General features: G+C 50.7%; 1 protein-coding gene across 4 annotated transcripts in view; it reads left to right on the top strand.

Annotated features, from left to right (window-relative positions):
* Positions 1–17,248, top strand: part of LOC118727627 (translation initiation factor IF-2-like) — a 53,119-nt gene extending 35,871 nt beyond the window's left edge. Inside the window, exons 4-5 of one of the 4 annotated variants that reach the window (XR_006742613.1) lie at positions 16,453–16,541; positions 16,923–17,240. Coding sequence is in view for 2 of the 4 variants with exons in the window: in XM_045587081.1 (XP_045443037.1) it covers positions 16,453–16,541; positions 16,923–17,136 (303 nt within the window). In the remaining 2 variants the exon portion in view is untranslated. Of the gene's footprint in view, positions 1–2,605; positions 2,986–16,452; positions 16,542–16,922 lie in introns of those variants that run through there. The other 3 variants (XM_045587081.1, XM_045587082.1, XR_006742614.1) reach the window with 3 other exon arrangements.
* The last annotated feature ends 9,933 nt before the right edge of the window (positions 17,249–27,181 follow it).

Here is a 27,181-nt window from a genome sequence, read left to right as displayed (position 1 = left end):
TTGTCCATACACCCCCTCACCAGGTGTGGAAGCATATCCATTGTTTCCTGAAGAAACCGTTGCCCTGTGTCCCCGTGTCCCTGCTCCCCACCCGCTCCCAGCCCCGGAGCAGAGCCAGCCAGGGCCGGCACAGGGGGAGTGATGTTCGGGCCCCCAGGTGGCTCTGGCAGCCAGCTGAGGGCACTGCCAGGCTGCTGCCATCTCTTCAGGCCGCCAGTAATGGGGGGGGGAGGGTGCGGAGCCACCTCACGGCACTCGGTTTTGTTAACGACTGAGTTTTACCGAGTTGATGTTTCAGGTGTGAATCGGAAGCACGGTGTCCTCTCCACGGTGTGAATGCTCATTTTGCAGTGCTCCTGCCAGCCAGTCATGGTCGGGATGTCAGCCACCGACAGAACATGGGGAAACACAGGACACAGGACACAGACACAGAGACACAAACACAGAGGACACAGATGAGAGCACAGGGACACGGGGACACAGGGAGCACAGGACACAAGGAACAGAGGACATGGACACAGAGACATGGACACAGAGGACACGGACACAGAGCACACAGGGACACGGGGCAGGACACAGGGAACACAGGGGATACAGAACATGGGGCACAGAGAGAGGACACAGGGAACACAGGGTGTGGGGAACACAGGAAACAACACCAGGAACACAGATCACAGGAAAGGGCCAGCAGGGGGCGCCAAACCCGCGCAGTTCTCCCGGAGCCCGAGGAGCCTGGGTGAGCGCCAGGCCCTCAGATTCATGCTTTGCTAGTCTCTTTGCTCATCACTCCTTCCTGGGGTCTGGTCATCTCTCCCCACAGCAGTTCGATTCCACAGAGGCGCAGCAGAGGCTGTTCTTGGTGAAAACAACCCACGAGCCAGGGCCCCCCTCCCGCACCCCGCGTGCCCCCCTCCTCCCCGCGCTCTTCTCAGAGGAAGCAGAAAGCTGCCCGGAGATCGCAGGAAGCCCCAGGAGGGGCCTGCGAGGGCTCAGAGGCCTCCAGCAGCCGAAGCTGTCACCACACACAGCCCACCCTATTCATCCTTCGATTTGCATTTGTTCACCTTTTTTTCATTGATGTCAGAGAGGAAGGGAGAGGGAGAGAGAGAAACATCGATGATGAGAGAGAATTATTGATCAGGGGCCCGAGCCACGAGATCCAATTTCTGAACTTCCGAGGATCTCCTGGAGAGAGAAGCTCCCTTTGCTCTGGTGGTGTTAGGGTGACAGGCTATAAACCGAGAGCCACTGGGAACCCCAGTCTTAGCACTGCCTGGGAAGTGTCTGCCTACATGTCGCTAGTGAAGATGGAAACGGCAGGAGATGGAGCGAGACCAAGCTGGATGCGTTCATCCAAGCACCGGTGACAGTTACACTCCTGTACCTGCTAGTTGCATGAGCCGAAAATATCTCACATCTGCTTGAGAACACGTGAGTTGGGTTTCTGAGACTTGCAACTGAGAACCCTATAGTCACGATCAGCTACGGGAAAGGCATAAAGACTTCCATATGCGTTGGGTGTGATTGCTTCCTCAACTCTCCTTAACTGACTGAGAGGACAGTAGCTTTTACTGAAGTGCCTGCCTTTCAGGAATTAACACCATAAAGTAGGGGTGTCGAACTCAATCAGAGAAGGGGCCAAAATCTAAAATCCAGCCTAAATCGCGGGCCGAATGGTTTACTGAACAGTCATAAACTGTCATTGTGATGGAAACGCAGCGGAGTGCAGTGATGACAGCGCGGTGCGGGCCACATTGCAAGGCCTGGCGGGACGGATTTGGCCCGCGGGCCTTGTGTTTGACACATGTGCCATAAAGGGAAGACCCTCTTGAATACGTTCTTTCAGCCACATCCCGGGAGTGAAGTGTGTGCTGCTAAGGCGGTTCTGAAGGGTCTCCCTGAGCTCTGAGCTGCCTCTAAGGCATCACCGGATGCCTGAAGAACACCGCAGGGTTTCTCTCATCCTCCGCTTCAGCTGCTGGGGCTGTGCGTGACATCACATGGTTCAGCTGATGTGTGTGTGACGTCACAGGGTTCAGCTGCTGGGGCTGTGTGTGACATCACAGGGTTCAGCTGCTGGGGCTGTGTGTGACATCACATGGATCAGCTGATGTGTGTGTGATGTCACAGGGTTCAGCTGCTGGGGCTGTGTGTGACATCACATGGATCAGCTGACGTGTGTGGGTGACGTCACATGGTGCTCCAGGCCAGAGACCAGTATGGGGGAACAGCAGTTACCTCTCCTGCTTTTTTCTATTATGAATGTTTGTCTGATACCTTCCCACCGAATCTGAAGGTAAAACTCCCCCTCAGTGTCTAGCACAGTGCAGACCAGCAGCAGGCGCTAAAGAAGCTCGAGGGGTTTGAGTGTCACTGGTGTGTGGGCAGGCTGAGTGATGGGGAGCTGCCCAGGAGGAGTGAAGCCTGGCCCAGCCCAGATCTGCCCACCGGGGGCCTGTGCTGCCGAGGGCAGGGGCACGTGGGGGCTGGAGCCTGCTGTCAGTCCTCCGGCTGACTGACAGAGCGAGCGACAGCTTTTGTGGACCGCCCACCTGTTCAAGGAAACCTGGAAGCCCCTAAGAAAAATTTCAATCTCTTCCTGCAGGACACCCGACCTTCCTTCCACTAAAAGCACCAGTGCGATGGGTGATGGATGAAGCTGTGAACTTGGCCCGATGGTTGTCACTAAGGCAACACAGCCTAAAATAGGGACTGATGCTGAGGAAGAGAAGGGCTGGGACTGGAAAACAGGTGTTGATAGCAGGTTTGTTTGATGAACATTGTGTTACCAGCAGCTCCACTGTATTTATAGCACAACATGATTTACTAAAAGCCTGTGATGGATGTTAGATGGCATCTCATACAATGTGGTTTCTAAAAAATCATAGAAAATGGACCTTGATACAACGTTAGGCAATAAAAACAGTTTACAGTATAGAGAGTTTATAAAAAATTATATGTATGTATAATATATATGTATACATAAACACAAGCATATGTATACACTTATCTATATATCTATACCTACACTTACATCTATATATAATTTATATCTATACCTATACCCATAGCTATATCTGTATCATCTGTAGCTCTCCACACACACACACACACACACACACACATACACACACACCAAGGAAATGCCCAATGTTAATAGTTAGCTTTTAGGCTATGTGATTATAAGTGGTTTGGGTTTCTTCTTTTGTATTTCCAAATATTCTAGAAATGATTATGTATTAATTTCTACATGACTATATGTTCTATGGTCAGAATATGAAGACAAAAATTGTTTTTAAAAACGAATGAACTGAAATGGATAAACGGTAAAATGTATTTGATAATGTCCCAGATGGGTCATATCACAAGCATTCCACCTTGTGTACGGTCATCCAGGAAGCTAACGGTGGGATTGGGAATTAAGTGCGGAGAATTTTGAGGTTCTTTGCTGTCTTCCTAAGAGACCTTGCCCGCACGCCTAAGGAAGACACACTGCTGGTGACCCTTATTCATGGTGTGAGTGTAGTTCCGAGGGAGACTGCAGGGGGCAGTCTTCCAGGGAAGCATCTCCAGGCAGTTCTCGCTGCTCCGATTTGTCACGTGGCCTCATGAATATTGATCACCAGCTTGTTTTAGTTCGGAACAACTGTTCAGTTTTGTTCCTCCTCTGCTTGTGTTGCACTGGGATCCATCATTTATTGGCACAGAGACATGGAGTCTTTCCACTTTGACACATCAATCTGTATCACCCTGCTGGCATATTTATTCATCGGTATATTTGCATGGAAGTAGGTATGCAAAAGAGAGTGTGGCAGAAGGAAGATATTGAGGGATGTGTGGGATGGATGGATGCATATCTATATTACTCCATCTTATCAGGCCCGGGGTTGTGCTGTGAGGCAAGGGTTGATGGTTGTCACTAAGGCCTGATGGCTGTCCAGTGGTCACTGTTCGCCAGCAGAAAGCATTGTCTTGAAGATGCGCCACTCCCAATCATCAGAAGTGCCTCTTCCAAAGTCAGACGGAACCTTAATGAACTTATGCTGCCCTCCAAGGGAAACTTGGAGCCTCCTGGGTGGAGACTTGCTGGGACAGGACAGAGGGAACTATGGGGCGAAGAGGTAGGGAGGCAGAGAGGAGAGGTGATTTTCCAGTGGCCATCTGAAGAGAGCTCTGTATGGACTCCATGGTGAAACAAAGAACCATTGACCTCTAGTTATGCCTAACCTGGTGAAAAAGAAATCTTCTGATCATGGGCTCTACCTTCATGTCCTACCAGGTGTGATGGGCACAATGAGGGGTTAGAGAGAGAATCCTAAATTTCTACATGCTGATGGAGGCACCGGAACCAAGACTATTTCAGCCAAAGTTTACCGGATCCAGCTTGGCACTGCTGAGCACCGGCTGTGTGCCGGCATCGCTGGGCGCCTGAGTTAGGTTTGAGGAAAGGTTGGCTTCATTGACCAGTAGAGGTGGAGAGTAGAGAAGAGGACTTTCTAAATAGAGGAACATGTTCTTGCAAAGTCATAGAATTGCTATAGAGACTAGAGCATTAGGAAATGGGGGACCAAGCTGGCTAAAACAAGCTGTATTAGTTTCCTGTGGCTGCTGTAACAAACTACCACCAACTGGGTAGCTCACAACCACAGAAATGTATTCAATATTCTCCCAGTCTGGAGGCCAGGAGTCCAAAGTCAAGGTGTCGATAGGGCCACGCTCTTTCTGAAGGCTCCTGAGGGGGACTCTGTTCCATGCTTTTCTCTTAACGGTTGGTGTTGCCGGCAATCCTTGGCATTCATGTTGCAGGTGCATCACTTCAATCTTTGTCTCATTGCCACCACATGTGTTGTCCCTGTTGTGTCTGTCTCAATGACTCGACTCTCCTTCTCATCAAAGGACACCAGTCAGATTGGATTAGGGCCCACCTGAAGTCAGTGTGACTTCATCTTAACTCCATTACCTCCACCAAGATCCTGTTTCCTAGTCACATTCACAGGTACCAGGTATCTTACAGGTGCTGATGCAGTTAGAACTTCAACATATCTTTTTTTAAAAATATATTTTATTGATTTTTTTTTTTTTACAGAGAGGAAGGGAGAGGAATAGAGAGTTAGAAACATCGATGAGAGAGAAACATCGATCAGCTGCCTTCTGCATACCTCCCACCGGGGATGTGCCCACTACCAAGGTACATGCCCTTGACCGGAACTGAACCTGGGACCCTTCAGTCCCCAGGCTGATGCTCTATCCACTGAGCCAAACCCATTACGGCCAGTCTTTTTGACACAGTTCAACCCATAACAACTGCTAAGCAAATAACAGATGATTAGTTATTATTTGTTGAATGAATAAATAAAATGGATGACCTGTAGGATGTAAGCTGTGCACACGGTTAAGTAAGATTTAAAGGGTCTTTTATGCCAGGTGGAAGAGTTGGGACAATATTTTACCTTGGGCGGTAGAGCTTCATCATTGGAAGGCTGGGTTGATTTAATAGGGCCAGGGACTAGAGACTTAGTTTGAGGTTTAAGAATTTTAGATCTTCAGTCTTTCTAAAGGTGTTACCAGATTTTTTTTTTGTCCCTCGATTCTATAAAAAAACACACACACTCCAAAACAAACCTGTTAAAAATAGCATTTGACAGCTTGGAAACCTAAGTAGCAAGTCTGTAGTCTCAAAATGGAGGTTATTTTTCTCGAGTTCAAGTATTGGAAAGTAGCAGGAATGGACTCAGCTGAGAAAGCAAACACGGGGAAAGCCAGTGGTGAGACCTCGGTGAAGGTGCTGTCATTTTCTATCAATACAAAGCCAGGGTCTAATGGAGCCTCGCTGGTTACATATCAGCACCACAGACAGCGCCTCCCACCTGCTTGCTAAATCTTTTTTAAAAATATGTTTTTAAAAGTATATTTTATTTTATTTTTTTTAAAGTATATTTTATTGATTTTTTTACAGAGAGGAAGAGAGAGGGATAGTTAGAATCATCGATGAGAGGGAATCATCGATCAGCTGCCTCTTGCACACTCCCTACCTACTGGGGATGTGCCTGCAACCAAGGTCCATGTCCTTGACTGGAATTAAACCTGGGACCCTTCGGTCCGCAGGCCGACGCTCTATCCACTGAGCCACACCGGTCTGGCTGCTTGCTAAGTCTTCCACAAGTAGGGCCCATTACACATTACATCTCTTGCCTTTTCGCAGCCTCATCAGCGGGCCTGATGTGTTGGCTCCTCGGTAGCACCGAGTCTGTAATAAACGTGGCAGAAGGCTGGTGTCTTCCTGAGCTGCGCGTATCGGTCCCTCCGTGACGGGCACAGGTGCTGTGCTGGCAGGCGGCGGGCACCGCGGATTCAGCCTCTTTGGAAGCGGGTATTCATGAACACCTGGCAGCCTGGGCCTCCAAACCCATCTGTTGTGAGCCGAATGGTGCGCCTTCCAAAGATACGTTGCAATCCTAAATGCCGGGCCTCCAAATGGGACTTTTTTTTTTTTTATATAGGATCTTTGCAGATGAAGTCAAGATGAAACCATCAGGGTGGGCCCTAATTATCCAGTCTGACTAGTGTGCTTATCGGAAGAGGGCAGTTTGAACACAGACACCAAGAGAACACCATGTGAAGGCTGAGACGCCTGGGGAGGAGGCCCTGTGAGGGCAGAGACACATGGGGGAGGCAGCCACGTGAGGACAGAGGCACCTGGAGAGGAGGCCACGTGAGGAGGAGGCCCTGTGAGGGCAGAGACACATGGGGGAGGCAGGCACGTGAGGACAGAAGCACCTGGAGAGGAGGCCACGTGAGGAGGAGGCCACGTGCGGGCAGAGACACGTGGGGGAGGCAGCCACGTGAGGGCAGAGACACGTGGGGGGAGGCAGCAACGTGAGGGCAGAGACACGTGGGGGAGGCAGCCACGTGAGGGCAGAGACACGTGGGGGAGGCAGCCACGTGGGGGCAGAGACACGTGGGGAGGAGGCCACGTGTGAGCAGAGCCAGAGATGGAGGTGCTGTAGCTCAAGCCAAGGAAGGCAATGTTAACGAAAGAAAAACCCCATTGAAACCTGTAAAGAATTTTGTGAGTTTATTTGAGCCAAACTGTCGACATACGGGAAGCAGAACCTCAGTGGACTGAGAGAACGCTCCGGAGAATGGCGGTTACATCTGTATGTATACATTGCCATCAAAGGAGGGGCATAGGTGGGTCACATGAAATCCATTGGTGATGGAGTAAGGAGGCGGGAGAAAGCAAAGCGGTGGGAAACCCCTGGGATTGGATAAAAAGTGAAATGATGGACCCATACTCCGGTGGGTGCAGGAACAATGAACATGATAACGAAGGAATTTGAGGCATCTGTCCTGGCGCCCACCACGTCTGATTGTGCCCCAGGGGCTCCAGAAAAAGGGAAGTACAAGTTACCCAGACATCTCACAGATACGTTATCTTAGAGGCAAAAAAGGCAAATGGGCTCAGTAAAGAAGATCTAACTTGATCTTTGGGAAAATATCGGCCTGGGACATGACTACCCACTATACCCTGTTTGTAGTTTAAATATTTAATTTTCAAACCATCTTTGGTGGTTATTTTAGGTCTGAGTTTGCAAGACTGCCACGCTGGCCTCCCCTGAGCTTGTCAGGTTAGCACGTGGCTCCTTTGGTTCACACCGCAAGGATTTCCAGAAAGTGCCAGAAGCTACAAGAGGCAAGGAAGGAGTCTCTCCTGCAGCTTGTAGAGGGCACACGGCCCCGCTGACACCCTGACTCGGACTTCTGGCACGCCTGTGAGGGAATACATTCCTGTTGGCTTAGGCCCCAGTTTGCAGTATTTCGTCACGGCAGTCCTAGGCGACAGGCACACTGTTCCATGCATCAGGTTCACTCGTCTTGTGTGTCCTTACGTCCTCGTACTCCCCAGCTTCACTCGGCGAACTAATTATTCGTCAGGTACTCGCAGTCGGTGGTGGCGTCACAGGGTGCATGGGGAAACCTCGGTCATCTTCCATCGCTTGTTTCCCATTCTCTCTAGATGCCAGGCTCTCTTGGCATCCAAACAATCAAGTGCCAAGCGCCCCCGCGGCCCCTTCTCCTCCTCCCCCTCTCCCCTCCCCTCACCGCCCACCACCATCTTCCTTTGAACTTCCTCCCCCACTCACTGGTGCCACTCTGAGTACTTTTTTTTTTTTTTAATATATTTTATTGATTTTACACAGAGAGGAATTGAGAGGGACAGAGAGGTAGAAACGTCAATGAGAGATACATCGACCAGTTGCCTTCTGCACCCCCCCCCCCACTTGGGATGTGCCCGCAACCAAGGTACATGCCCTTGACCGGAATCGAACCCAGGACCCCTGAGTCCGCAGACTGACTCTCTATCCACTGAGCCACACCGGTCCCGGCTCTAAGTACTTCTAATGATCCCCTGGACTGGCTCAGTAGATTTGACCTAACGTATTTCTAGCCCATGTTCTGTATACTTACATGAGCTATCTTCCTATGACAGGTGAGATTGTTTTACCCCCTTAAGATCTTCAGTGGCTCCTTCTTGTCCAAAAGTGTTTGGTTCAGTTCCTGGTTGTGGCTTTAAGACCGTGTGGATTGCCGAAACTGGTGTGGCTCAGTGGATAGAGCATCAGTCTGCAGACTGAAAGGTCCCAGGTTTGATTCCGGTCAAGGGCATGTACATTGGTTGCGGGTACATCCCCGGTAAGGGGTGTGCCAGAGGCAGCTGGTCCATGTTTCTCTCTCATTGACGTTTCTAGCTCTCTATCCCTCTCCCTTCTTCTCTGTAAAAATCAATAAAATATATTAAAAAACAAAAAAACCGTGTGGATTCAGCCCCAGCCTCCCTTCTGGCTTTGTCACCCACTGTGCGTGTCTTTGCACTCATCCTTGCCACACTGCACTCCTCAGCCTTCCCTGAACTAGCCTCCAGACCTCTGTGTTTTTGTACTTGTTCTGTCTGTGGAATCTTCCTCACTTCCTTTCAAACCCAGCTCCTGGCATGGCTTTCCCTGAGCCACCTCCTTGGGATTAACCAGCCCCCACTTTAGCTTTCCACACCCCTTTGCTTCCTCCTCTGCTGTTGTCCATCTTGTCGCTTTGCTTTATATTCTAGCTGATTGCTTTCCCTCCAGACCACGAGCTGCTCAAGGGCAGCCACTGGGTTTTATTCAGCTCTGTATCCACTGAGTGTTATTCGTGTCTGTATCCCTGTGGCTCCATCCCATAGGGCTCCACACATAATGGGTTCCCAATAACAGTTAGTGAATGAATGATGAATGAATGAATGAATGAATGAATGAATACTATTCAAATCAGACAGTGTGGCTCGTTGAGCGTCTGGCCTTGAAGTATGTATCATCTCTTCAGAATTTCTGACCTTTTCTTCACCATAGTCAGAAGTTCAAAGGAAGATAATCTAGTTACTGGAGAAGTGGCTGATGGGGGGGTCTGGCAGGAAGTGCAGCTGCACACTCATTCCGTTTTGCTCCTGGCCTTGAACTTGATATTTCAGTTGGAAACTTGAGATGTAACCAGAATAGTTTCCTCTGTGTCTCCCAATAATAAGGCTTTCTAAAACCCTTCATTTTCAGTCCATTTCTCTTGAAAGTCAACAAAGTGGGCCTAATTCAATGCCACCCCTTCGGATGCGGTTGTGGGATGACTTGAAATGGGAATTTTTAGACTCTCAGTATGTCAACAAGTTAAGCATTTCATTCATTTAAAAAATGTAAATAAATGCAGCTGCATCTGGCTATATGAACAATAAAATTGGGATCGTGCTGCTAAGCCAAGTGAGAAGATGCTCTAAATTGAGAGAGGCACCCAGCTTAGGGGATAATTTAAGGAGCATTAATAAATATATTTAGAAAGCTCATGTACCATACATAACTCATAACTCCAGCTCATCTTTTTATCACTCTGTGAGCTAGCAGAATTCATCATGACAGTTGAAGAACAACAAATAAAGGACTGGCTGCTTCCCAAAACCAATTAAATAGCGAGAAATGGAAGTCACATGAATTAAACATGCGTGTTGAATTTTGCACAACTATATTTAAAGTAATTACATAACTTCGTATTTCTCATTGGAATGTTTTATTGAATTAAGCAGTGTTCAACTTTCAAACACTATCTCTCCAGAAGTCAGCTGGAAAGTCTGTTTGTTTAAAGATATATTTCATTTTCTCATAAAAATGCCATCATAGATGCAATTAGGTACCCAGGCTGTCCACTAAAGCCACTTAAACTCATAATATTGACGCCATATTGTATCTTTGCAAGGAAAATGACTCAGAAAGCATCTCCACTGCAATATTAGCATTCATGTAAGTAATTGAATCTCGCATCCCAGAACTTTGATCAAGAAAGGATTTCATTTTTGCTAAATGCTAATGGCTGTAGAAAATAGATTTAATTAAAGGAAGATGAAAATACAGATGGGTACTGTAGTGAAGAGGATGGAGGGAAATTTGGGCTGTTCCCCAGGTCTTTACATTTGATGCTATTGGTTCTTTACGACATTGACTCTCACGTCCAAATGGAGGACCCCCCCTCCCCATGAAAGTATCACTGGCACTACTTTAAACCTATAATTCATCATCAGGGTCGTTTTTCTCTGGCTCACAAATGGAAGAAAAAGGAGGGACATTTTCCTGGGGTAATTGAGCAAAAGTTACATGAGCAGAAAGAGGGAGAGGGTGTGTGTACATATGAAAAGCAAGTTTCCCGCATGGATAACATTGAGCTGAGCCAGCAAACATGCCCGATTCCCTCTAAAGGAGCAGCAGCTATTTGTTGGATTGGTAGGTTCCCTGTGGTCCCGGGCCAGGCTGGTGCCTCCTGCAAGGCGGGCACTGCCACAGGAGTAAGCAGAGGAGCCGCAACACAGCATGCAGCTGGCTTTTCCTTTTTACGGGATTCTCACAAATCGGCCGTTGGTAGCTTTGAGATTGACTGTGTTTCCTCATTAGCAACTTTGAATTTGGTAAGTGTTTTTATGATTTGTTCCCTTTTCACTCTCCGTAGAGTAAACTGCTATATCCTTTAAAAATAGATTTTATACATACACACACACACACACACATATATATATATACACACACACACATATATATATATATATATATATATATATATATATATATATATAATTTTTAAAAAAATATATATTTTTATTGATTTTTTTACAGAGAGGAAGGTAGAGGAATAGAGAGTTAGGAACATTGATGAGAGAGAGACATTGATCAGCTGCCTCCTGCACCCCCCCCACTGGGGATGTGCCCGCAACCAAGGTACATGCCCTTGACTGGAATCGAACCCGGGACCCTTGAGTCCGCAGGCTGATGCTCTATCCACTGAGCCAAACCAGTTAGGGCAAGCCTTGCTTTCTCTGAGCACGTTATCCCAAGCAGCGAGCAGTGACACCTGCAGTGACCATCCGTCTTGCGTGCCCTGGACCCCTGGCCACCCCTTGGCCAATGCATTCCCCACGCGGAGCCAGCTCAGACAGCCAGCCCCAGCTCTGTCTCTGCATCAGCTTCTCGGGCTATTTTAGGAGCGGAGCATTCGTGTAGCTGGGAAACCAAAACAACTAGTGTTTTTAAACGGAGGGAACGGAACACAGGAAATGGGTAACAAAGGTCTGGAACAGCGGGAGCACACGCAGGGGGCCGAGGCACTCAAAGCCTGGACCTTTCAGAGCCACTCTCTCCGCCACTCGAGCTGGGAGCACAGGGAACACGGAGTCCCCGGAGCCCACGACTGCTGTGCTGCTGAGGCCGCAGCTGGACTTCGCTCCTGCCATTGCTGCTGCCACCACTGTTACTGCTTCTGTCATTGCTGTCACTGCTCCAGAATCACTCACACAAAAAAATGGCTTCTCCCTCCTTCAATTGCCAGTCTCTTCCCGGTGGTGGTGGTGATGGGCCAATTTGACCCAGGACTCTGGATGGAGCACATATTTTTAGCAACGACGCCTATGACCATCGCCAGCCAGAAATAGACATTCTTGCACTTCTTGGGACTGCTGAAGTGGTGATTGATGGCCGGAGGAGGGCTGAGTGCCCACGGGGCCTACCTGCGCTCCTATTGCCACGCTGTCTCCACGCCGCAGGCTGAATGAACAAAAGGACATCGAACTCCAGAAGCACGAGATTTCCTAACCATTGCAGACGTGACAGCCCCTCTGGCAACTTGACAAATGACTGGGGAAGAACACGCAGGGCCCTGTAATCCCGAATTGACCTGAAAACAATGCCCAAGGTGTCCCGATGCGAAGACACGCTCCTTTTCCCTTCTCTTTCTTGGGCTCTGCCTGGTAATTGCACCAGAAATATCCTAAGAGAGGCAGTGCTGAAAGTGACCTACAATAGATCTCAGCACCGCTGGATTCCAGGGCTGGAGGGGCGGGAGGCCTCGGATCGGAAGGAGGGTCTCTTCCGGTTCCTCCGTCTGACCATGGAGTCCCACGGAAGTTTTTCAGAGTTCAGATGTGTTTCAGTGTCATCTTATAAAGTTGGGTAATGATTGCTCATTTCAACCCTGACTTCACTGATTTGTTACTAATTACTGAGGATGCAGAAGTCCCCATAGGATTGTGTTTCCTATCCTTGTTGATCATGTAGTGCTCTTACTGAAAGAAAATCCTTAGCTAGGAAATGACAGTGATTCCCAGCTATTTCTCAGGCTGTCCAAGTGGGACTTAGTAGAACTCCATCTGTCCGTCCATCCATCCATCCATCCATCCATCCATCTCTCCATCCATCCATCCATCCAAATAGCCATATATCCTATGAACCATCCATCCACCAAACGCAGGTAGGAAATGCAGTCCTGGCCCAGGTCTGGCACCATTACAGAAGAGGTGACCAATTAGGCGGAATGACTTGGCCACTTGACATCAGCCAGCCTCTTTTTATTGGTCACTTCAGCGCTAGCCGGCAGCAAGAGGGTGTGCTTTGTAGAGAGAACTGAAAGACAGTAGCTAGCTAAGAGTTGGTCTGCTTTTTATCATCACCGCGTGCTGGCAATTCTAAACACGCGGCAAAACACTCTCCCTCACGCTCCGTGAGCCTCCGGTGTGTAAGGGCCCGGGAAGACTGAGCACAGCCAGTCACGGGGGGAGATGCGGGGAGGGTGCCGTGAGAGGATGCTTTGAAGGGACAACGTGTCCTGCTTCCCACTTTCCTTTGGACCCAGGGCTTCAGCCTCTGAAAGATGGCCGTCTCATCTCCAGCTTTTGAAGTCGGTTCATGATCCTGCTGGGAGCTAGTCCAATAATTAATAGATGTTAACATTTGCGTGTGGCTTTATTTAAGAAATAAGCGTCTTTGAATGGGAAAAGTGCCTGCCAGCTTCCCCGTTAATTATCAGAGTGCTGGAAGCACCCTTTGCGGGGTGGCACCGAGAATACCTTGGTAAAAGGCACCATCCTTCATCTCGTGCCAGTATGAGCCACGATGCCATCTTTGCTTGCAATTCCAGCTGCCAGCCAGGTGAGGAAGAGGGAGCCCTCACCTGGCAGGAGCAGGGGCAGAGGCAGAGGCAACTTGATTCTATGCAGTTGGGGTGTCAGCTGCAAAGGAGAAAGCGATGGGTCATACCTCCTGTTTTCCACCTCTTCTGTCTTTTTAAAAAAGAGAGAAATGCTTCCTTATGCTATGAAATTAGCTTATTTGTGATTGGAAATGGGGAGATGGCATTGATTGGTCTGGGTGACAGCATATTTCTTAATCCTTGGGGATGGTGACTTCACAGAGGAAGTAGGATGTTGGCTTGTAGGGGTTACAGATCAATTGTATCGCTGTTAAAGGAGAAAGAGATGATGAAAAATGAAGAGATGTATGTCCATGAGAAGGGAAGACTCTTATGAGTGGGTTGGCAGAAGGACAATGATACATTGAGACATTTTATTTTTATTTTTAAAAATATTTATTTTATTGCCCTAACTGGTTTGGCTCAGTAGATAGAGCATCGGCCTGCAGACTGAAAGGTCCCAGGTTCGATTCAGGTCAACGGCATGTACCTTGGTTGCGTGCACATCCCCAGTGGGGAGTGTGCAGGAGGCAGCTGATCCATGTTTCTCTTTCATCGATGTTTCTAACTCTATCCCTCTCCCTTCCTCTCTGTAAAAAAATCAATAAAATATATTTTAAAATAAAATAAAATATTTATTTTATCGATTTTTTTACAGAGAGGAAGGGAGAGGGATAAAGAGTTAGAAACATGGATGAGACAGAAACATCATTCAGCTGCCTCCTGCACACTCCCTACCAGGGATGTGCCCACAACCAACGTACATGCTATTGACCAGAATCGAACTTGGGACCCTTGAGTCCGCCGGCTTATGTTCTATCCACTGAGCCAAACCGGTCAGGGCACATTAAGACATTTTAGATAGGGATACATTGTGTGTGTGTGTGTGTGTGTGTGTGTGTGCATTCTAGCCATGGGCAGGGTAATGGAAAAAGGAATTGGTGGGGGGAGGGGAGGGAAGAAGAGCAAAAGAGTGTGGAATCATAAAAAGTCCAAAGACCTCTAAGAGCCTTAGGATTGACAGCCCTCAATCCAGGCTCAGTCCACTGGTTCAGCTGCATCATCCAGGCGCCATGGATGGCACAGATGCAGCGTCTGGAAAAGGAGCTAGACTTTGAGATTTCTTTCCATTCCAGGATTGAACCGACAGGTTATTTATTTAAAAGAGCCAGATGGTTCAAGGGAGTTTCTAACTCCGGACTGTTAGGCACCAGGTTGCAAACTAAATTTAGGCTCTGGCTGCCAGCTCCCCTGTTTGGCCCCGGATTGAGAATAGCCTCTTGCTTACCAGCCATCTGGTCCCCCCCAGTGTCTGCTGCCGAGTGACGTCTTCCTGCAGAAAGGAGGGGATCTCAGAGAAAACCTACAGGACGAGTGTCTGTTATTCCAACAGGGATCCCCAGGCAGGATCCTAGAGAGGAAGAGGAAGAGGGTCCCACATTGGAAGGGTCCAGGGGATGTGAGTCATTTATGTTTGATTTCATTGGGTGGGCTGCCTTGAGAAGTTACATGGGGAGGTGTGCTGTATATGAGGCAGTCCATGCTGGTGCTTCTAGATCTCTGCTTTCTTGAAACTTTCTCTTCTCTACACGTAGAATCTGGCACTGATTGCCCACAACCCAGCATCCGCAGGCTTACACTCCCCCCACCCCACCATGTCAGGCAAACTCCACCTCCTCTTGGGCAGGCTCACCTGACCCCCAGGCCTGCCGTTATGTGCTCCCGTGGCAGCCTCCCCAATCTCCCCCCCCCCACCCCCCGATTCTGTCACATCATTTATCACATGTTTGCTTTCTTCTTTCCCTCACGGAGCTGTGTTCTCCACGAGGCAGGGACTGTGTCTACTTTCCCCAGCACAGAGCCTGGCATACAGTAGCCTGGTCTCTGCTACCTGCTAGTTAATGCGAGTGTTCACTGGTACAAATAATAACCAGACACATAACAAAATACTCATTGCTCTTGAGGCTCTGCTAAGCCCACAGCATCTAATGTGACGACGTGAGAGACGTAAATTGTACTGCTCTTTCGAAAACAGTGCTCTGGCTTGCATCACAGGGGAAAAATAATTGTCTTCCTTACAAGCCCCTGATTCTGATATCGACTGGTTGGCTTTTTAAAGGTGACAGGCATCATTTTTCTCTTCTTGGAAGAGGGTTTTGTTCAGGCCATATTCAGCTCAGGGGCTTTGCGAAGGATCTTGAGGGCTAACATTTGAGTGACTCAGAAACCTAGAATTGGAGAGACAGGCTGTTCGGAACCACATTACAATGGGATCAGGACTCCGGGAGCCCGCAGAGGAGGGAGCTGGAGCTGGCTGTCTGGGTGCCCTCTGACCTCCGGAATGAGGCGCAGCGGCCAGCAGCACCATTCAACGCTTACCCGCGCAGATAGAGAGAACTGGTGCCACAAAACATCATTCCAACGTCTTTGTTGAGTCCCTTCTCTGTGTGTTGCTGCTGTATCACTGGGGTAGGCAGTAGGTGCGGGGGGTAACAGTAACCACGGCACATCTTCTCGGGGGTCAGTGGTCTCCATAAATAGATTGTGGAGAACTCACAACTCACACACACACGTTTTTATTTTTATTTTTTTAAAATATATTTTATTGATTTTTTTTTTTTACAGAGAGTAAGGGAGAGGAGAGAGATAGAGAGCTAGAAACATCAATGAGAGAGAGACATCGACCAGCTGCCTCCTGCACACCCCACACCAGGGATGTGCCCGCAACCAAGGTACATGCCCTTGATCGGAATCGAACCTGGGACCTTTCAGTCCGCAGGTCGACGCTCTATCCATTGAGCCAAACCGGTTTGGGCTCACACTCATACATTTTTAAAAACGTGAAACTTTAAAGACACTGCTCTGGGTAGCTTGAGTCGACGCTGTGACATCCCCCTCCATTAGGCTATGTGCTTCCCTTCCCAGGCACACTCACTGCGCCGTGAGAACTCCGAGGACAGAGCGAAGCTTTCGGGCACAGACAGGGACCGGAGGGACTGGAGGCAGGCCTTGAGGTGAGTCTGGGGGCCTGGGAGAGCCTGGGAGGGAATGGTTGATGATGAGTGTTGGGGTGAGCGGGGCCATGCCAAGTGGAAAGCCAGCCAGCCCGTGGGTCCATGTGGCCGAGCCACCGAAGTGGGAGGGAGCAGGCCTGAATTGCACCTGGGAGCAGTGGGTGAGAACCAGCTGTCACCTATCTTGTTCCTTACCAGGAGCTTCTGGTGGTTTGGGGCATCATCAAAGAGGCTAACTGGGGAGGCTGGGCAATGTGGAGTGGGTTTAGGGGCCAGCTGGTTTGGTTTAGTGACTCCCACTCAGGGATGCACTTCCGAATCCCCTGGGGAGCATTTTAAACCGCCCGGGCCCGGACCCCCACAGTGGAGCTTGTGTTTCAGGAGGCCTGGTGTGGAGCCCAGGAGATCCATGTTCGGAAGAAGCTCTTCACCCATCTCGTTTCATTCCCTGGTTAAAGCACACACCCTGAAACGGGAGGTGATGGCAGCAGCCTACTCTCAATGTGGTGGAGCTTGGGCTCAGGGCAGCGGCGATGGAAATGGGAAGGAAGGGCTCACCTTGAAAAGACTTTGTGGAAGGAGAATGAGGACGTGACTTGTATTAGAGCACTCCCAGCTCCCATACCCATGATGCACCGGACGGCATCCTGCAGTCTATGTACCTTCTGGGCCAGCAGGGGAGGGAAGTTGGGGGCAATCGGGCCGGCAGGGGAGCAGTTAGGCACCGATCAGGCTGGCAGGGGAGTGGTTAGGGGGTCATCAGGCTGGCAGGCAGGCGAGCAGTTGGGAGCCAGCAGTCCCGGATTGTGAGAGGGATGTCTAACTGCTGGTCGGACATCCCCAGAGGGGTTCAAGATTGGAGAGGGTGCAGGCTAGGATGAGGGACTACCCCTTACCCCAGTGCATGAATTTCCAATTTTCTCATTTAAAAGAGAGCCATAATAAACAGGGAAATGGCACTAGGGGGAAAAAAAAAAATCCTCCAGTTTCTCTTGCATAGAGGCACATGACCTCCAAAGCTCTGCCCGTCTAATTTGTCCTTGAACATCCTTAGAATAATGGGACACTCAGAGACAGTGCTGCGCCTGGTCATATTGACGTTAGCAAGGTACTTCCTGATCTTCAACAAACCGGATCTAAGTCTTCTTTGGGGACCAGGAAAAAAAATAAATAACTGGGTCTATCACCAGCCCTTTATGCCCGAACAAGACAATGTTTCATTAAAAGGAAGAGAAAAAGTGCTGACGTAGGTCCTTCCTTTTCGGGCGGCTGATCCTTTTTGCCATGGAACAGAGACGGGGGGGGGGGGGGGGGGGGGGGGGTGGGGGGGGGAGGAGGGGGGAAGATACTCCCATTGTAGTCATCAGGATCGCAGAACTCAAATCTGATAAACAGACGTCCCGATCCTGTGATGATTGTTTCATTTGACGGTTATTTTTGGCTACATGATTCAGCATTTCGATCGGCCGCGACCATTTTGGAAAAAATGAAGCATTTCTCCGTGGTGACGTGTTTCTTTGGAACAGCGTGTGGCCTCGTTGGCTGACTGTGTGTTGTTTTCCTCAGCCTCAGTGGAAGTTAGGGACTTGGGGGTCTCAGAGGTGTCCCTGGGGGTCGGCCTGGCATGAAGTCTATGAGGCTAGGACCCAGGGCCATGTCTAGGAAGGGAGAGGACACAGCTACACCTGCTGACTTCCCCCTCGGATCTGGTACAGACCAGTCAAGTGCTAATCTGTCTGAACAACACCGGAAGCACACTGTTCTCAACCTGAATCACCCCTGCCTCCTTCCTTCCTGCTAAAGTCCCACCTCTCTGGCGTATCCATCAAGCCCTTCAGGGTTTGCCTCAGTTTACCTTGCCAGCTTCCCCCCCCCCACCCCCATTCCTGAAGATGCTGCTCTCTCCCATACCGCCATGTCTTTGTTCTTTTGCCCTTTGCTTACCATGCCTTTCTTCTTCTTCTTCTTCTTCTTCTTCTTCTTCTTCTTCTTCTTCTTCTTTAATAAAAAATATATTTTATTGGTTTTTTACAGAGAGTAAGAGAGAGGGATAGAGGGTTAGAAACATCGATGAGAGAGAAACATCCATCAGCTGCCTCCTGCACACTCCCTACTGGGGATGTGCCCGCAACCAGGGTCCATGCCCTTGACCGGAATCGAACCCAGGACCCTTGAGTCCGCAGGCCGACGCTCTATCCACTGAGCCACACGGTTTCGACACCACCCCTCTCTTGCCCCTTTCCCTCGGTTACAATCCTCCCCATTGATTTTTTTAAGGCCTGACTCAATGTCACCTCTATCAGGAAGTCTTCCAGACCCCCACCGTCATGCCACACGCCTATAACAAGCACCTGCCATCTGCCAGGCACGACGTTGACTCTGTAAATCAAGCCGCACAAGGCAGCCCCTTCCGGGGACCACATCTGTGCTGCTGCAGCCCACGCAGCCCACGGTGTGACAGGTAGTGTTCTGGCAACATCAAACCCGAGTGCAGCTCTTTCCTCCCTAAAAGTCCCCCGTACCCCGTGGACTGAGCCCGTCACTCAAGGGGAGGCAGAGAATGGGTGAAGCGATATCGGGATTTATTATAAGACGTAGACATTTGGCCTTCAGCCATCATTTCTGGGTCAGAGGCCCCAAGCCCTTGGCATTTCCTGAGTGATGAGAGAGCAATGGGAGCCTCTTTTGGTATAACGTGTGCTTCTTTTCCTTAGTTCCTGAACCTGTTTTTAAGCCATAAGGTGAAATGGAGGTCTTGTTGTTCATCACAAGCACCTCTCAGCCACACTTGCGTTGAGGTTGGTGAGGGGCCTGGCAAGCCCCTCGGTAACGTAGGGATATGGGCCGGCTTCTCGGGCTGTGGAACCTGCAGGGAGAGGACAGGCTGGCCCTGGAAACCCCTGCTCTCATTTCTCAGGTGCCAGCTCCTCCCTGACCCACTTTTTTTGGGAGCCATTTTCCAGGGGATCAACTTTCCAGATCTCCGTGAGAACTGATTAAAGGCCTGAGCGCCGGAGATGAAGGTGGCTGAGTGAGCACAATTACTGCTGTTCAGTAAATCCCACAATGCACCTGTCGAAACTTGCTTTTCCCAGTGTGGACCTGCTGTCGCCTCACCTTGGCCTTGACGTTAGGGCAGCTGAGTGGTTCTACGGGGCAGAAGCTCAGGACTTGGCTGTCCACAGGCTCTGTGGCAGGTCACTGAATTCCCAGCATGCTCAAGGGCACTTGAAGGTATAACTCAGCAGCATTATTAGACTTCTACACTCTGAATAGAAATAATGGCTTCGTCTCCTCAGACGGGAGGGATATACAGGATTCCATGAAATAGGCGTCACCTGCCTTTCTGTGTGCAACCAGGGGTGAGTTTGTCCTGGGCTGAGTGAGCTGCGGGCTGCAGCCTATTTCAAAGCTAACTCTCGGAGGGTTTGGGCTGGGCTGCTCGCCTGATGGCTTGGCGACACTACCTTTTACTCTCATCTCATACCTGTGTTAACTCGGAGCCCAGCAGACCTACCTGCTCAGCGACCAGTGAAGCAGCATGCGCATTGGCCCCGGCCCCCTTCGCTTCCCTAAATCCTACCTGCTCTTCCAGGGATGGCTTCTGTCCGTCTTCCCCTCTGTCCCAGCCACTGACCTCGCTGAACCGGGGAGTCACTTATGATGGGCACGACTCGGGGCCGTGAGTCCGGGCCCCTTGTGACATGTGGCCTTTGGGAGCCAGCTCTGTCGCCACACTGCCTGGGTGTGAATCCTGACCCTCCCGTGTCCTTGCTATGTGTTCTTGGCAAAGCTGCCCAGCGCCTCTGTGCCTCTGTGCCTTACCAGTGGTCCACGCGAGGAGCTTGGACTCACTGGGGAGCTGGGTTTCTTGGAAATTTGTTTCAAAGGCTCGAGAGAGACCATAGGCTAATCAGGCCCAACTATGTTGGCATCCACTCCTTGCCCTGCACGCCAGGACATAAAGGTTGGCATGGTCCCCAGCGGCAAGCTTAGGTTTTACGGCTCCCCGGCACTGACCGGTAATGAACCACCTCTCCTCGCAGAGGCCTTGCTGCCAGGATTCTTCTGTCTATCCAGGAAGCAGGATAGACTGGGGCTCAGAGCTCAGGCTGTGTAGAGTCAGATAGATCTGGCCATTCCCGGTGTGACTCCAGGTACCTGTCTGACCCCTCCGAGTGTCTTCTCCTGGGTAAGATGGTGATGGTAGTGTGCGCATCGAAGGACCCGGCACCCAGGGAGCAGTCAGCATTGGTTACTCACAATCACTGTTTCCGAACTGCCTTCCCGGACACGTGGACATTGGCTGCCATTGCCTGGTGGGCTCACCGTGTGGCATCTGGTGCTCACGCAGATGAAGCTTTGAGAACTTTTTGTTCAAATGTGAAAGAGCTTTTTTCATTCAGTGTGTGCACGTGCACATGTGTGCAGAGACTCTGTGCATGTGTGAATGTGTGTACAGACACTCTGTGTATGTGTGCATGTGTGAGTACGCAGTGTATGTGTGCATGCATGTGTACACACTCAGTGTATGTGTGCATGTGTATATAGACAATCTGACCTTAATAATGCTCTCAGACATTCTTTAAGTGAACTGAGGAGATGGAGTGATTAAGTGACAAAACCTTTTATTATTATTATTATTATTATTATTATTATTATTTTATAATTTTTTTTCTGTTGCTCAAACTTTAAAAAAATATATATATATTATTGATTTTTTTACAGAGAGGGACAGAGAGTTAGAAACATCAATGAGAGAGAATCATCGGATCAGCTGCCTCTTGCACACCCCCTACTGGGGATGTGCCCACAACCAAGGTACATGCCCTTGACCGGAATCGAACCTGGGACCCTTCAGTCCGCAGACCGACGCTCTATCCACTGAGCCAAAGGGGTTTCGGCATAAGTGATGGAACCTTTACACACCACCACTGTAGGCGGGCTCAGAGGGGTAGGAGATAAAGAGAGCAGAACTGAACGAGCACAGAGGAGCGCTCTGGGTGACCGGGAGGCAGGACCCGGGAGGAGAGGAAACACGGCAGTCATGTTCAGACTCTGTAAAATTAGCTCCAACATCCATCTTGTGAGTCACAGACTCATTAGCCGTGGGGCTAAACGTAACGGCCTCAGATTTTCCCCAGGACGCCTGACACTGTGGTTAGGCATGGCACATGCTCTCGCACATGGGAGCCCGGGAAGACATCTCATATGGGACGGAAAAGCTCAGGCTCTCCGAATTAGCAAATAGAAACATACATATAACGGCATCACGGAGCTATCATGTTCTTTACAGCACCAGTCCCATCTCCGGAGGCCTTCGCTGCCAGTGTTTTAGGAGGACAAAGGACCCAACCGAGGAGCTGGGCTGTAGACTGGCATTTGGGAGGCTGGTGGGCATTTCAGACTTCCCGCATGCACCACTGAGCTGCCCCCAAAAAGCTCAGCTGCTTCTGAGTTAGACCATTTCCCCTGACAGGACAGCTGCCTCTTCAGCAGTACTGCTAAAATAGATACCATACCGCCAGCCAGGGCCCAGAACGAAATGAGGTGTCTAACAAAGGCTCATTGTTTGTGATCTGTTGACAGTGCCTGCCTAACGGTGCTAATAATAGGAAAATCACTTAATTTCCGCAGAAGGCAGCGCTCGTGGGAAGATGACATTAAGACGAGTTAGGAACACAAGCAGGAAGCTGTGTCCCATTGCTCTGCCTCTCTTACCCGAGGACTCTCTGAGACTGTGAGATCCGCATTTCCCTGGTTAGCGACCCTCCTCCGTCCCCCCTGCCTCTCTCCCGCTTCTTTGATGGGCACGTGGCTTCCACCTTTGCTGTGTCCTGCGTGCACAGGTCACGTTGGCTTGAACCTGGCTCTCATGTCAGGGCTGAGGCACATCTGCAGGAGCGGGAGAAGTGAACTTGCTCATGGAAAGCCAGCACAACTTGAAAGTGGGAATCTAAGCCCCGAGCTTCCGACTAGCTTGCCATCTGATTCAGTTCGGTGAAAAATATGTCTGTTGAATACACATGATGTCAGGAGCCTTGTGCTAGCTGCCTCCACGACATTTATCTTCTGTTGTTGTTCTTATCAAAGTCATCGTTGGCTCCGGGAAACTCTTGTTAGATTCTGAGCGCCGTCCAGGTTGGGCTGGGCCCTGCTTATTAATGTGCCTGCAGAGTAGTAAGTGCTCTGAAGAGTAAGTGAAAGGTAGACATGGTCCTTGTTCGCATTTTTTCATCTAGTGGGGAAGACTTGCTTAAGTCAACTGCAGTGCCAGTTAGAGTGTAACAACTGCATCCATCCATCAACTCATACATCTGTCCATTTATCCATCCATCTGTCCATCCACTCATCCATCCATCCACTCACCCATCCATCCATCCACCCACCCACCCACCCATTCATCCATCCATCCATCCATTCACCCACCCATCCATCCATCCATCCACCCACCCATCCATCCATCCATCCATCCATCCATCCATCCATCCACTCATCCATCCATCCATCCATCCACCCACCCATCCATCCATCCACCCACCCACCCATTCATCCATCCATCCATCCATTCACCCACTCATCCATCCATCCATCCATCCACCCATCCATCCACCCACCCATCCATCCATAATCCATCCATCCACCCATCCATCCATCCACCCACCCATCCATCTATCCATCCATCCATCCATCCCCCCATCCCCAGACCTTTCTGCCCCTGTGTGTCTGGAGGAGGTGTTGGAGGCTTTAGGAATGAGAGCAAACGGAGTTACAGGATCTGGAGGAACATGTTATCTAGGTAAGCTCTGGGACAGTTTGCTTCGTTATTCACACCCCCTTTCCAGAAGCCGTGTGTTCTGTCCACAGTGGGGGCCAAACTAGAAAGTCTCCTTGGTGAATTAAGAGCATTCGCTGTGGCCTGTCAGTGCCTAGAAAGGAGCCCCCAAGCTTGGCTGCTTAAAACAACAGCCACCCTTTATTTGCTCACGACTCGGCTCCGGACTGGGCTCAGCTGGGTGCTGTCTCAGCTCCACGTGGCACTGGCTGCACTCACCTGTGGGTTTGGGGCTGGAAGAGTCACATGATTCCCCTTATGTATGGCGCTTCAGGTGCATGATGGGAGAGCTGGCTCTGGCTGGTCCTCCTGTCCTCCTGGAACATTATACTTAATGAGTCGGATTGATTTTTATTAAATTCTAATCACCTCCACTCCATGGAGATTTGCAAACATCATTTGGCAAAGTTGCAGGAATTAATAAGTAGAAACCACTTAAAAATTAATGATGCTTTTTTTACATTTGCCATTCGTCATTTTACATAACTTACTAGACACTGTAATAGCTTGCTTAGGATTTATAATTTGACTTGTTTCAAGAAGCATATCGCATTCCTTTGCTGCTATATAGTTTCTTTTACTTATCTTTATATGATAAATTACTTTTATTGATTCTTAAATTGATTTAACAGAAACACTTATTTCTTGTAAAGCCACAAAAGTATAGATATCTTTATTAGAATATTGTTTATTAGGGCTAATTCTCTAAATTCTTTTTCAATTTTCAAAATATTTACTCCTATTTTATGAGTTATGTTGAAGTATACATTTCTAAATTTGAAAGGTTTTGTTCTTTCAAATGCATTATTGTGTGAAACTGATCTTTGGATTGGTTTTCTCAATGGGAATTATAATTTTTATTGAACCAAGAACTTTTGACAGAACATGATTGCTACTATGATGACTATCTAAGTCTTTTAACAATTCTGAGCACCATTTGCACACCATATTTACATTCCTAGCACCAACGAGGCACTCATATGTTTTGTTAAAATAATCAAATTATTTTGTATTGAAGAAATAAAAGCATTGTATGATTTTGTATGATTCTTGCCCAATGCAAAAGATGTTCACATTATTTGGACTTTGCATAGAAACGGAAACCACTCTAAGTTTCTTTTCATTATTAATACTAGAGGCCTGGTGCATGAATTGGTGCACAGGTGGGGTCTGGCCAGCCTGCCCCAATGGGGGCCAACTGGGGTGGGGCCAAAGGGGGAATGGGGGAAGGGGACGTGGGAGGTTGGCCTGCCGGCCCCGTACCTGATCGAGCTGGTTGGCCAAGTATATAGTCGATCTCGACCCAGAGGCAATTAAATGCTAACCTGTGGACCGCTATGTCAGTAGCCAGTGAACTTGCTCTAGTGTCTCCGCTTCTCAAGGAGAGGGTTCGAGTTTCCAAACTGGAGACCCAGCCGGAATAGGTGCAAGCGTGTTGGGGCGTAGTAGACAGAGTCTGCAGGCCTGACCCCGATTCTGTCATTCCCCAGGCAGGGGGTCTAGAAGCTCTCCGTGATGCCTTCCTTCCTGCTCTTACAGCTGCTGGAACCACATCTCTGAACCGCGCACCTAGCTCACCGGGAGAAGCGCCAATCGGCTGTCTATTTAGTGCCTGTACAGTGCGAGGGACAAGGGGCTCCGAGGTCCACTCCGAACCGGAAGTGGCTGTTTCTCCCACCCGGATCTGCCCATCACTTCTTCTTTCTTTCTTTTTTTTTTTTAAATATATATTTTATTGATTTTTCACAGAGAAGAAGAGAGAGGGATAGAGAGTTAGAAACATCGATGAGAGAGAATCATATCATCAATCAGCTGCTTCTTGCACACCCCCTACTGGGGATGTACCCACAACCAAGGTACATGCCCTTGACCGGAATCGAACCCGGGACCTTTCAGTCCGCAAGCCAACGCTCTATCCGCTGAGCCAAACCGGTTTCGGCTGCCCATCACTTCTCAGGATATTCCTCCTTGCTTTCCAGATGTCCAGACTTCTCCGAAACCCAAGTTGGGTCTGGAATGAGAGTAGCCCCATCCACTGCCCCGTAAGAAACCTTTTCCTGGAGGCCGGTGCATTCCCCAGACGCGGGCCGCTGGGGCCAGGTGTGCCCAGAGGAACACCCGGCCTCCCATGGACCGGACATGGACCGAGTGCCAGGCTCCGTGTCAGGCTCTTTATCTGTGTTCTCACTTAGGCCTTTAACGTGGGCTGGTAGGATTCGTATCCCGGTTTTCAGATTAAGAGCCCGAGGCTTAGAGAGGTGTAGACGCTTGCAGCTAGTTACCGAGGGGCCTGTCTCCAGCAGCAAGCACTTGGGACAGTTCCTCCACCCGCATGGAGCCCAGAATAGTGCGGGCACCCCACTTTTCCCACCCCAAGGTCAGAGGCCGGGAAGGATGGGGGTGAGAGGGAACTAGCCGAGGGAGGATCTTTTTTTTTTTCCTTTTCTTTTTCTTTTTTAAAGTTGTCCTTTTTATTTATTTTTTTAAATATACTTTATTGAGTTTTTACAGAGAGGAAGAGAGAGGGATAGAAAGCTAGAAACATCGATCAGCTGCCTCCTGCACGCCCCCCACCGGGGATGCGCCCGCAACCAAGGCACATGCCTTTGACTGGAATCGAACCTGGGACCCTTCAGCCCCCAGGCCTATGCTCTATCCACTGAGCCACACCGGTTTCGGCCCAGGGAGGATCTTGCAGGGGCCGGGAGGGGCGCTGAGCACGAAGAGCATCACAGTTTGGGAGAAGCCAGCTGAGCAGATCCTGGGGTCCAAGGGCTTTGCCCTCCTGCACCCCCAACCCCCTCCGCCCTCACATCCCAGACGCCCAGCGAGGACAGGGAGGGGCGGCTGACGCCTTTGGGTGCGAGGTGTGCGCATCCCCTTCCGCAGCCGCCCACCTCCTCCCGGCGGCGGCGCACGTGTTCAAAAAGTCCCCTCCCCTCCTCTCCCCTCCCCTCCCTTTTCCTTCCCCCCCCTCCCCGTCCCGCCGGCGTGCGGGGTCCGGGCGCTGCTGGCCTCGGTGTCCCCCGCGCACACCTGGGCTGTGGCCGCGGGGGGCGGGGGGACCCCGCGCTGAGCGCCCCGCCGCCGCCGCCGCCGCCGCCCACCTCCCGGCCCCCGCGCCGCAGTCTCCGCCCGCGGGGAGGGAGGGGCGCCGCGGGGAGGGGGACCCCGGCGCGCAGCTTCCGAGCTCAGCGGCTGGGGCGGCGGCAGCAGCAGGTGGACCGGCGGCGGCGGGCAGCCCTCGTCCTTGAGATCCCGCCCCGCAGCCGCCGGGCGGGAAGGCCCGCGGGGCTGGAGCCCGTGCGTCCCCCGCCCCAGTCCGGCCCCCTAGTTTCGGGGAACTTGGGGGACCGAGGCCGGCGGGCCAGGGCCGCGGCAGCCGGGGTCCCGGGGGCGCGCAGCAGCCCCGGCAGCGGCGATCGGCGCTCAGGTCCCAGGGGCGCCCGGAGGAGCTGCTCCTTGGGGAAAGCCGTGCGGGCCCCGGGTTCAGGGTTCGGGGTTCGGGAGCAGCCGGAGCGCGCCCGCCCCCGCACCTGGACGCGGGAGGGAGGGTCCTGAGCGGCGCTCGCCCCCCCTCCGGCCCCTCCGGCCCCTCCGGCCCCGGAGCGGACCGCCCCGACCCTGCCCGGCGCCCGGCGCCCGCTCCGCCCTCGCACCCCGCGCCTGGCCGGCGGCCGCCACCCGCAGGACTTCTCCGCGGACCCGGCTTCTGAAATCCGGGCACAGTTCCCGCCAACGGGCGCCCGGGGCACCTGGCTGGCCTCCGCGGTGGCCGGCGGCGCCTGTGGCACCGCTGAGCTGG

The sequence above is a fragment of the Pipistrellus kuhlii genome, unplaced genomic scaffold (assembly GCF_014108245.1).
Source record: "Pipistrellus kuhlii isolate mPipKuh1 unplaced genomic scaffold, mPipKuh1.p scaffold_m20_p_25, whole genome shotgun sequence".
In the NCBI taxonomy this organism is placed as follows: Eukaryota; Metazoa; Chordata; class Mammalia; order Chiroptera; family Vespertilionidae; genus Pipistrellus; species Pipistrellus kuhlii.
This window is presented reverse-complemented; position numbering and strand designations above follow the sequence as displayed.